Source organism: Oryza glaberrima, chromosome 8 (genome assembly GCF_000147395.1).
Source record: "Oryza glaberrima chromosome 8, OglaRS2, whole genome shotgun sequence".
Lineage (NCBI taxonomy): Eukaryota > Viridiplantae > Streptophyta > Magnoliopsida > Poales > Poaceae > Oryza > Oryza glaberrima.
In genome coordinates this window covers 131,434-143,846 of record NC_068333.1, presented here as the reverse complement: position 1 = coordinate 143,846, position 12,413 = coordinate 131,434, and the positions used below count along the sequence as shown (strand labels likewise).

General features: G+C 40.8%; 2 protein-coding genes across 2 annotated transcripts; one reads left to right on the top strand and one right to left on the bottom strand.

The window, feature by feature from the left end:
- The first annotated feature begins 3,010 nt into the window (after window positions 1-3,010).
- LOC127781979 (NDR1/HIN1-like protein 10) lies at window positions 3,011-3,577 on the top strand. Its single transcript, XM_052309056.1, has one exon. The coding sequence runs from the start codon at window positions 3,011-3,013 to the stop codon at window positions 3,575-3,577; it is 567 nt and encodes a 188-aa protein (XP_052165016.1).
- Window positions 3,578-5,017: 1,440 nt separating this feature from the next.
- On the bottom strand, window positions 5,018-7,699 carry LOC127782748 (transcription repressor OFP13-like). The gene is made up of 2 exons (XM_052310016.1): window positions 6,662-7,699; window positions 5,018-5,518 (listed from the first exon to the last, which is right to left on the bottom strand). The coding sequence occupies exon 1, from the start codon at window positions 7,497-7,499 to the stop codon at window positions 6,687-6,689; it is 813 nt and encodes a 270-aa protein (XP_052165976.1). The 5' UTR covers window positions 7,500-7,699; the 3' UTR covers window positions 5,018-5,518; window positions 6,662-6,686.
- Between the last annotated feature and the right edge of the window lie 4,714 nt (window positions 7,700-12,413).

Genomic DNA, 12,413 nt, shown 5'->3' with positions numbered 1-12,413 from the left:
TTGATTGTCAGGAAAAAAGAACAAGAAAAGAAAAGGAGATGGTTGGGAGTTGAGATGTCCTTATAGTTGCATGATGACATTTCTGGACTCTTGCGTGCATTTGTCCAAACTAAGTGGGGCAAACACCTACACCCATATACATATCTCTACATGTATATATGTGGCTTGTTGCATCAATCTTATCTTCTTTGCCTGCACTATTTGATCCTCACAGCCGGCCGGTCCTAGGGCCTATTTTGGACTGGAGGAATTTCATAAAAAATTTAGAAAATTTGAAATGTTTCTTATGAAAAATTCATATGTTTCGAAGGAGACCTTAGCAAAGTTGGCTTGGTCCGATCGTTTAGCCTACAGCTGCTTAGATGAAAATGGCACAGAAGTAAAAAATATTGTAGGTAAATTTTTTTATAGTTGTGTGTTACTCACGATTTAAAAGTCGATGCCGAAAAATAAACTACGATGAAATAAACTTTAAAATCAACCTTAAAATAAGTTTTAAAATTTTGACACCAATTTATAAACTAATGTGAATATGTGATACGCAATAATACAATTGTCACCAGGATGAACATACGAGAATATGTAACTGCCGGAGTACAAATTCATGGATATGTCAAGATTAATAATTAATACCCCTGTGTTTCACAGAATTCAATTCCTTGGATTTTGTTTAAGGCACAATACTGGTGGGTTTTCTTTTTTCTTTGAAGGTTTACTGGGTGTACTTTGTTTTGGCCCTAGCTTGTTACTCGTAATTTGGTTTTTGAAAGATCATATCTGTTCTGAGTTTTGACTAGTAAATTTTGGGTTTGACGGACTGTGTAATTAAGATCCAAGCAAAGTAGTTGGGCTGGGTGCAGATAGAGTGATAGAGAAGCAAACTTAAAAGGAAAATATCATCAATTCGACATGACATTGCACTACCAACTGGAGTAGTAATATCCGATTTGGAGGTTTAGCACCGTACACATACCATCAGCTACCCTGTTAATTTCTTCAAATAGTAGATGGAGATGGATTTTAGGGGAGAAACAGAAACCAGGGCTGATTATTACTAAATCTGTTTTTAATATATGTCGCCGTTGACTTTTTGATAAACTTTTAGTCATTTATCTTATTTAAAAATTTTATGTAAATATAAAAAATATAAGTCATCCTTAAAAAAATATTTGATGATAAATCAAATCATAATAAAAAATAATAATTCAATAACTTTTTAATAAAATGAATGATCAAATATACCTAAAAATCAACAATGTCATATATTAAAGAACAAATAGAAGAAGTATTAATTACCTTTGGCTGCTCAAATTAAAAGGGAGGGTCCCATTCCATCGCAGGCGATAGTCGAGGTCGCAGGCTTTAGGGTGAGAGTGGCCGGCATTCCATGGACGACGGTGGCAGCTGCGGCGCCACCGCAGCCTAGAAATAGGAGGAGTTGCCAACTTGCCATGCCATGGTTTCGTGAGAGAGAAAGGAGAGAAAGGAGTGGTAGCTAGGCCCTACTAGTTGTTTGCTGAAAAATGTTCACTTTAAGTCACTCAAATAGAGGTAGAGTAGTAATGTACATCTATATATCAACCATAAAATCGGGTATTAAGCATTCCCTATATCCAAAATAAATGAAAATCGAATTCCTCTGCGGTACCAAGAGCTTTTGCTGACGTGGGATGCTTATTCAATTGGGATTTTCGTCCCACGAGGTGCCTACATGATGCTTATGTGTCAGTAGAGGAAAAAACAATGGGACACACATGTAAGTGGGAATCCTGTTAAAAATAAAACATATATGTGGGACCTACATGTCAGTGGGTATCTAGTTAAAAAATAAAAAAGTGCAGTTGGACCAGGTGTCATCCTCACTCTTATCTCCTTCCCCTTCCACCCCCTCTCTCTCCCTAGCTACTATCGGTGTTCCTCGCGCACTGCACTCGCATCGACCGTGTGAGGCTACGAAGGATCTCGACAGAGCCAAGGGAATGAGAGGGGAAGCACGAGGAGGGCTGAGCCGGTCGGCGACGATGCGAGACTGACGTCCTCTAGCCCGCTATCATCATGCAGAGATGCCCCCTCCCCCGGCTGCCACTTGCGAGCCCAGTCCCATCCCACCATGTTGGGAGCAGGTAGCAATGCCACCTAAACCAGCCACCGATATCATCCCGATGGTAGAGACATTAGGTGTTCCAATGGGAGCTGGTGGAGTGCCAGTTTGTGGCCCTTGTTGCTCCTTCCTTGTGGCCCTCACAAGGTCAGGGGATTTCGTGTGGTGGCGGGGTTCTTTGCAACCGAATAGGCTGTGTTGTCGGAGAATCTTGCCCTGGTAACATCCCTCAGCATTGGCGTTGTGGCTGCCAGCTCAGAGGGAGGGGGGAGGGGATAGGCGAGGCTTGAAGGGAGCACCTCCTTGTACTGCCCTTGGTGCCCGGTGGCGGTGGACAACCAAGACATTAAGAGGAATATAAAAGTGTAGAGAGAGGGGGAGATGATATGCGGACCTCACTATATTTTTCTTGTAGACTTATGTGTGGGTCCATATCAGAGACTTTCATAAGTTGGGGCTATGTATGCACCACCTAGGCGCCATGTAGGATGATGATAGTATCAATGTGCCACGAGGGAACCATGTCAGTCAAAAATCACCGTCAATATAATATATAGATAAAACTCGAACCCTAGTTGAGGGATGTGATCAAGGAGAACTTTCTCTTGTTTGTTAAACTGTTTGATGCGGCCCATTTCCAGTTGGGCCGTGGCTGGAAGTAAGTGGGCCATGATGTGGCTGGGCAGGCTAGGCTGGTTAGGCCTTATCTTGCAGGTTGCAGTGGGTACGTTGCCAGTTCAACGCATGCAAAGAGGGGCATAAGCATGCAGCGCCTTACTCCCCTCGTCTCGCATCCAATTCCAGTCATCTGGTCGATGCGATCGAGGTAGAATGGGAGCGGGCGGCGAGGTTTGCTACCCCTGCCGGCGGTCGGCGGTGTGCGGCGTGGCGAGCTGCGTGGTGGCGGGGATGGGGTGCGTGCTTGTGGTGGCGATGGTGGTGTACCTCATGTTCCGGCCAAACCTCCTGCACGCGACGGCGGCGGGGGCGGAGCTGTCCACCTTCTCGCTGGCGCTCAAGGAGTGGACGCTGAGCTACAACCTGTCGGTGGGGGTGGACCTGACGAGGCACAACGCCCGCCTCGCCCTCCGCTACCACTCCATCGCCGCCGACGCCTACTACCACGACCAGCGCTTCGCCCACGCCCTCCTCCCTGACTTCTCCCAGCCCGCCTCCACCAACACCACCCGCATCACCCCCTCCTTCCAAGGCCGCCACCAGCTCTTGGGCGGCCTCGCCGCCGCCGCCTTCCGCCGCGAGGACACCGAGGGCATCTACTCCATCCACGTCACCATGGCCGCCAACACCGAGATCAAGCTCACGCCGTCCGCCATTATCAGGCTGCCCGGCCCCAACATCAAGCTCGACTGCCCCCTCAGGCTCCGCCTCCACCCTTCTCCTTCCAACGCCACCACCACCACTAATAATCATAATCCCCACCACTTCCACCCCACCACCTGCCACATCTCCTACTGATCCAATTATTACTCATCTCTCTTTAGATCTCTCTCTCTCTCTCTATATATATATATATATATATATATATATATATATATTCATCTTCCATTCCATGCAACTATATATATATGGCATTTATTTTCAGTTCAGTATAGTTAACCCTACATACTTACTTGTTCATTGTTAATTAGTTACTTTGGCTGACACCTAGTTACTTTGACATCGATTGGAACTGCTTTTTCCTTTTCTCCCCTAACTGTATGCCCAGTACTCGTTTCTCTGTAAATCTTAAATACTACTCAAATAGTTATAAGAAAAATCTGAATGACAACATTAACTGATACTCGTCTACATCCACCAAAAAAGTCATTTTCAAATTTGATCCACAACATGAGTAATAAAATACTACTAGATTACACCCTAATTAGTAGTACAAGTACTATTATTCATAGTCAGATTTGTTATTTTTGTCTCAACTAGAAAAAATGCCCGTACATTATAACGGGTGAAGTCTATTTTAATTTTATTATTGTTATATGGTTTAGTTAAGATGAAATTCTTTGTTGGAGTTCGCTTGCATATATATATTTTTAGAAAATCATGAGCATGCAGTTAGGAGTCCAACGTCTCAAGTTAGCATGCGAGTTTTTTTAAACAGATTTCTTATATGATTCCTTCTATATTACCAAAAGTGAACGATCTTACAAACCAACTCAAAGACGGATACGTATTTCCAAAAGCAAACGAACTTAAAAACCAACTCATACATGAATGATGAACCAAAATACCGGCAAAAACATCTTCAATTTTTATAATAATAAAGATAGAGAAGAGATATAGATTAAAACCAAAACATAAAATTAAAACTGACGTAAACACGGATGACGAACCGTGGAAACATCTTCAATTTTTATAACCGACTCAAACACAGATGACGGACCGCGGAAACATCTTTAGTTTTTATAATAGTATATAATAGACTTGTATATGTTATATTTAAACCTGTATGTTGTGCAATGATATCTCACACAATTACATATCTATGTTATTAATATTTTTTTAGAATTTTGTATAGCCATTTAATTACATCACATAGCTAGAAAGAACAAGGTTGCCTTCGCGTTAGTAGTGGACTAAGAGAAAATACCCTCTGTCGCTCACATGTTTTTTGAGCCGCTAAATGATATTTTCTTAATAAAAGAAAAGTTGCTTTCAAAATTTTATATTAATATTTTTAAGTTTAAAATAATTAATACTTAATTAATCATATATTTTCTCCGTCTTCTACTTTACTCCTGTCAAATACACCCTATTGTACAACCATTTATGGGACAAAATGACCTTCCCCGGTATATCGATCATTGATATACTGTTTTTTTTTCACGAACGCGCAAAAAGATTGCACGTCAATAAATTAAAAGAATAGAGTTTTTGTTACACAACGCAATCAGCCAGACCGGCTTATGCCAAGGAAGGAAGAAAATAAAGACAAAAACCAAGGAAGAAAAAGAAAAACTCGTACAACGGGTAACGCTACTCCAAACAGCGGGAGGGGGCAGAGCCACGCAACACTCCTAACAAGTATCCAAAGTAAGCAACGCCCACTAACGACCACAACGGCCCTCTAAAAGGATGGACTCTAGAATCACTGAGACCGAAGAAAGCGCAGAGTCAAAAACCCTGGAGTTGCGTTCCTGCCAAGAGACCAGAAGGACCAGGGAGTCGAAACTGGCACGGAGGTGATTAGGTAAACATGCCCTAGAAGATGGCCACCAGTCTTGAAGCCAGCTGCCACCGAGGGGAGAGAGGGCAATCTAGCCAGGAGGCGACAGCACCCGTAACAAGACTTGACGAGCGAACACACAGTCGAGTAGGATGTGCTTCGCCGTCTCAAGCTTCTGAGCGCAAAAAGGACAGGCCGAGTGGCTTCTGGATGAGATCAGTCGTCCAACGGCACTGCTGAAATATACAACATTGATATACTATAATTAATGATGTCTGATCGACCGTCTTATGTCCAATGATCACAAGCTAGCTGCTCGCCCCAGTATATACAATTATCGATCTCATCTCATGCATCATTGTTCCAGTAGATCTCAATCGATATATAAATTAACATAGCAATTCAGCACGCCTGGCCTATCTAGGCTAGCTGTGCTGGGCGCTCACTAAGGTGGTGTTTGGATCCAGGGACTTAACTTTAGTCCCTGTCTTTAGACACTAACTTAGAGTATTAAATATAGACTACTTACAAAACTAATTACATAAATAAAAGCTAATTCGCGAGATAAATTTTTTAAGCATAATTAATCCATAATTAGAGAATGTTTACTGTAGCATCACATAGGCTAATCATGGATTAATTAGGCTCAATAGATTCGTCTCGCAAATTAGTCCAAGATTATGGATGGGTTTTATTAATAGTCTATGTTTAATATTTATAATTAGTATCCAAACATCCGATGTGATAGGGACTTAAAAGTTTTAGTCCCATCTATCTAAACAGGGCCTAAACACTACTATACCACTCATTGAGATATGGATAAATATCAGACATTCATCTTTTATCCTACAGTAGTTTCAGATTTGTAGTATCTATCCCCGCAAAAAAAAAAAGATTTGTAGTATCTATAGAGTTTTGCATTATATATTTTCTCTATAAAAAACTATGTAGTGCGTCACATAGTAGATAGAGAGATATGCATATGCCATCGATCGATGCGCACACGTATATACTCCCTTCATTATAGAATAAATAAACTTAGTATGAAATGTGATATTCTGATTTACGAATCTGGACATACTTCTTTAGAATCGTAGTAATAATTAAGATGTATCACATTTCATCTTATAATTTATTTATTTTAGTACGAAGTGAGCATGTCATAGGGAGAGATCGGTGACTGACAAATTAAAATATCACACGTACATATGGTGATGGCGATCGACTCCGCCTATTCACAAATTGAGAGGGGAAACTGCGGATGTATGAAATTCGAATATACTAGTATATGATGTACTATCACTGGAGTAGTTAATAAAATGCACGCTCCAATATATAATTAATCCATTGAATTGATTAATTAAACGAACATTAATTACCGTAGATGTGTGGATCAATTATATATTAGTAATGTCGTAGCTGATGTTCTTCTTCCAGCTTGATGGAGGAAGAGGAACAGGCGCTGCAGCAAGAGGAATATTTGCCTTTGGCCGCCGGAGAGGAGGAAGAAGAAGAAGCAGCTGGCGAGGCGGCAGCAGAGACGAGCAAATCGAGGAAGGCGCCAACGATGAGGCCGTGTGTGCTCTTGACGTTGGCCCGGAGGTACCACCCCAGCATTTCCTCCAGCCACCGCCAGTCATCAACGCCGCCGCCGCTGCCGCCGCTAGTCACCATCGCCTCCATCGACTCCCGGAAGTCGCGGTACGGGTTCGACGACTCGATGGTCATCGCCGTCGCCCCGCCGAACGCCTCCACCTTCTTCTTCGTCTTCTTGGCCTTGGCCTTGTTGAGCTTGAGGTCGGCGGCGGCGGCCGGGGACGCGTCAGGGTCAAAGAAAAGGCGGTCGGAGCGCAGCGCGCGGGTGACGGCGTCGGCGGAGGCCGAGGCGTCGGACGCCATCCTGCTCCTGCAGCAGCTGCAGGTGGAGCTGTGGCTGTCTCGAGAGGCGAAGGAGCAGCCCGCGGATAAGTAAGCGGAGTTCATGGTCTTCATCATCGTCTGCTGCTGCTGCCTGAAGGAGAGTGTCCTCGGCTGCTTGCAGGATGGCCATTGCCACGCCGCCGCCGCCGACGACGACGACGACGACATATTGGAGCACGACGAATACGAATACGGCAAGCCACTAGTAGTAGTGGATGTGTCCCTGCCGCTGCTGCTGCTGCTGAAGAGAAGAGAGGTGATACCAAGCTTGGTCTTCTTCTTCTTCCTATTCACCATGGCTAGCTAATGTATTGATATGGATGGGATCAGACAAGCTAGAATTCAGATGGACCGTCCGGAGTTCATGAGAAGCTAATAAGTTAGCTCGTGTGAGACCGATCGATGTAGCTCGAGAGAGAAAGAGGATTTTAGGCACATATATGTGCAGGTAGTAGGAGTGCACTACCATATATATGCATATATATTTAACTAATGATGTGTCGGGGACATATCCTATACACACCAACTAGCAAATGTCATAGAAAATTGTTAAAAAATTAGACGCATACTTCCAATAGTATTATATCTATGTGTGAAATCTTATTTTCAAATTCATTATATTTTAGCCGTAACAAAATATTTACCCTTAAAACTGTCAGATTTTTCTCTTTTTTAGGCTAAAATATAATGTATTTGAATATAAGACTTTGCATATATGTGTAATACTATTAGAAGTAAATATCTATTTTTTTAGAATTTTTCATAATATTTGTTAGTTGGTGTACACGAGAAATTTATGTGCATAGGATATGTTCCCTGGTGTATCTATGTACAACTTTTATTTTTTTTTTTGAAGGGATTGTGTACAGCTAATTAAGCACTAGAGTAGTGCACTTAGAGCAAGGTTAATAGTATAGCCAGCTACTAGCTTCAATTCATCTATAGCCAATCTAATAGCCAATTTATACAATAGTTGCTTACTATCTTATTAGTATATGGTCCCATTTGTCATACACACATTGCGTCTTAGAGTCCATGCTATAACTGGCTACAGATCTGTAGCCCACTGCTCTTCTCTCTCATCTTTTATCTCATTAAAATATATTTGTAGCTAGCTAATAGTCTGCTATTGTACCTGCTCTTAGGACAGGCCGCCCATCCTCGATCCTGCTAGTACTACAAAGTAATTTGATCAGATTAAAGATAGGTAAATGGTAAAATTTTATGGTTCTTAAAAAAATATATCTCAAGATACCTAAATTTACACTATTGATATCTTGATATATCTAGTGCCTAGAGATTTTAAATTTATATAAAAAATATGTTACCTTCTTATGCCGTCTCAAATATGGTTAAATTTTCATAGATGAATTGAATGAGATTTGTGCCCTACCCCTGTGTGCATATTAATCAAAGTGATCCAATCAATATATATGCATGCAATGACTCGATGGATTAATTATATCGATCGATCTTCACATGCTTGTGTTTAATTTGTGTGGAAGTGTTAGTCTGCCGCTTAAGTCCAAAATGGAATAATAAAGGATAGGTGACTGACTCCAGTCCAGTACACATATGGAGTATGTGCAAGTGTGCACATACTTGCTACAACTAATTAATCACTTGGAGACAAAGACAACACACAAGAGGCTCCGATCCAGTCCAGCTCAATTAATCGACTCCACAACTAACTCCTCTGTAACAAGAATATACTAAGATTGATGCACACACACATTAATCTGCCTATATAAAATATATCCATCTGTCATGTCCCTCAACCTGCCCTGCAAAATTAAGCAAACTTCAATTTTCACATGAACTTGCTTAATTACATGCATGATATATATCAGCTGGGTGCTCTGCTTCCAGTACTGCACTTGTATGCTGCTGCTAGTGCAATGCATGCAGATTCCTTTCCTTTCTCACCTGGCTGAACCTGCCAATGCCATGCTGCACTCCCAATTAGTATAATATAATCACAAACTTTATGTCACGTACGATTAATAAATAATCCAACCCTTCGCCTCTGATGTACAAAGCAGTTTCAGGCAGGCTGGAGTATTCTTTTTTGTCTTCTTTATGGTTTTCAGAGCACTTCCACACTAGTACTACAAAAATAAAACAAATTAGCAAGGGGACAACATCCTGAATCTTACAGAAATTAAAAAAAAAACATTATAACGTACACGTACAGCTCATGAAGGATAATTCCTCAGATCATTACAGTTTTGTTTGGTACTGTTTTCCAGCACATCTGTGCATCTTCGGTAATCGGTACTACTACTAAACATGGCATTCAAATCCACAGTACATTTGACTAAACCACATACGGATTTGAATGAATACCGGGAGCAATTGAATGGAGTGCATATAATTATCTGAATGACTTGCCAATCCAATATATATGCAGCAGAAAATTTCAACCCAAGCAGTAAATGCGGATGGAATTTCCCCTTCAATATCAATTAGACATGAACAGGTAGAGAAATAAACTGACAAAATGAATGTACTACTCTCTCCATCCCAAAATATAACAAGTTTTATCAATGTATCTAGACAAAAAAAAGCATGATTAGAAACATATATAGCTAAAAGTTATTATATTTTGAGACAGGAATAATATATTATATTAACTAACAAATTGATTGTATTATTATTGCAGTGACTTCTAAATTATACTATTATTGAAGTTACCAGACATCAAGAGTAGGACAAAATTTATTAGTTGATATATTCATGAAATAAATGAATGGTGGAGAATTGTAGCATTTTTTTTGCGGGGAATTGTAGCAATTTTTGCCTGCTTGTTGCAAATATTGTCCCTGTGTTGCCATTTTGGTGCCTATAGCTATTTGCCTTGGTTTGTATGCAAATGGTTGTCCATTATAGTTTTCCACAACTTTTTTTCCTATCTAAGATTATGTAATACTATATGCCATCATATTAGTTTAGTCACGGGCATGTAGAACTCAATTGCACAAAATATATAAATAAATAATCTTAATATAGGTGTGACCACTTGCCACAAACCGTACATGCATACTAGCATAGAGTGCGCAAAGTGCTACAATGTACCAAGAGGGAAAAAAATGTGATACAATGTGTAGATACCAACGAGACAAACCCCTTCATTTCTTATGAACTTGTAAACAAACCAAATTGGTTATATAAAATTATATGGAGTAGCATTTATGCAAGTGTGGCTAAACATGAGACTCAATTTATTGCACTCACCTCTAGAGCTTCGTTTCCATCTTTCTTTCATCCTTTAGCACATTGAACACTTCCTCATCTTATGGCATGAAGATTAAGGATCCACAGGGAATCTGTGACATGCATATTTATTGAGTTTCTCTAGCTTGTAAGTTGGTGAGGCTTGAGTATAATCTCTAAGGAATTATGGCTGGCTGCAGCCACCACCACATTTGAATTCCTTTTTTTCAGTCGTTCCTCCTACAGATTGTGCATTGTAGCTAAGGTGGTTGCAAAAACTGCTGGCGCCAACTGTATCCTAGTTACTACACGTGCAATGCAGCCGAACCACCAGTATATATATGTATTTGGTAAAATGAAGATGTATAGAATATATATAGATAGTATTTGGAGAAATACTACTATATCCTGAAATACCACCTTATAGATGCTCCTTAATTATCTATCTTTGACGATGTGATCATCTCGGATTTCTTAATTCTTCGTTCCAAAGCCTGATGCAGCTGCCGACATCTTCACTGTGGGCTGTGGCACGCATGATATCCTGCAGATCCTGTCGCCTGTATCTACAGTACGTACTATTCGGGAACAGCAAGCATTGCTAGGTGCAGTTCAATCCTGGAGATCATATCTCGCACACTGCTGCGTACGAGTATAATTTAGGACTCTAGCTACACGGAGCAAATATGTGGAGTATATATGAATGCTCCAAATGAACTTGCGTAAAAATCTCAAGGTAACTAGCTAGGCAATAATAGTTAATTCAGAGAAGGAAAACTGTTTCATAAGGACCACACATACTGCACAACAATTAATATTATGCGTCACTTGCTAAGATCCACTGTTGTGGAACATGCAGCTAGCTAGCTTAGCAATAGCATTGCTCAATTGCAGAATTGTTTCTTGCTATACTGCCTGCTCATCACATATAATTGGTAAGAGCTAGCTAGCACCAGACATATCGAAGTTACTGTACATGTTTGTGTTATCCTTCCAAGGACAAGAAACAGTATGCACTTCACAAAGGTTGTACTACCCTACGCTTCATCTCCAATATAATGGACCTAGCTACCTAGCTCTGCTCTGGGTTTGTGGCTTAATTTCAAGAGGGCAAATGACCATATACAGTGCAGGCGCAATAATGCAACGCAATGCATTATGCATGGCTCCACAATGCACATGTCCTTGACAGTACTCTTCACTCATGCATGCCCAACTGCCGATCGATGCCCCAAAACCTGACCCAACTTGCTGTAGCTAACCAATCTCCATTCAAAATTTGTACCAGAAAAAGTTGGAGATCAGATGTTGTCTGTGACTAGACAGTTTCAGTAATAGATTAGCTGTCTGCATTCCAAGAGTTCATAGCCACTGATTCCATGGTTGGCCACTCCAGATCAAACAAACGCAGCTACTACATAATAAGCAGGGTATGCAGATTAAGCTAGAAATTTGCAGCAGTGTTACGTTCATGCCTGCATTATAATTGTCTGCTCAATCCTTTCTACCATTTGATTTGTATGTATGTGAGGATGGGGAAGAAAGGGAAAACGATAAAAGCTGCAAATATATAGACATACCGAGAATCCTAGTACTGTGTTTGTGTGGTATGTGTAACAGCCAATCCACTGTAGTCTTGGATTCTGTCTTCAGAGATGGACAAAATAGATGAGCCGGCCGGTTCAACCGCTAGCTCTAGGATATATACAAGGCTATCTGAATATTCAAGCGAGTAGCGTTTGCATATATCTGATCCAACATTAAATCGAAAAAGATGCGCCAAAACTGTTTTTTTTCCCTAACAGCCTATTTTAAAAAACTCTTTTTCCTAACAGTTGAATAGAACCAAATAGAAGCTCACTCCAAGAGAATGCAAATGATTGAAACCAAAAGGGGAGAGTGTGTGAGAGAGAAAATGATGAACCAGAAAATATTCGTTCAGCTCTCCAGCTAGCAGACAACAGGAATAAACAGGATTCCTGATTTCCTCATGATTCC

Coding starts and splice junctions, on each gene's coding strand:
- LOC127781979 (XM_052309056.1), top strand. CDS start 3,011: ATGGGGTGCGTGCTTGTGGTGGCGATGGTGGTGTACCTCATGTTCCGG.
- LOC127782748 (XM_052310016.1), bottom strand. CDS start 7,499: ATGGTGAATAGGAAGAAGAAGAAGACCAAGCTTGGTATCACCTCTCTT.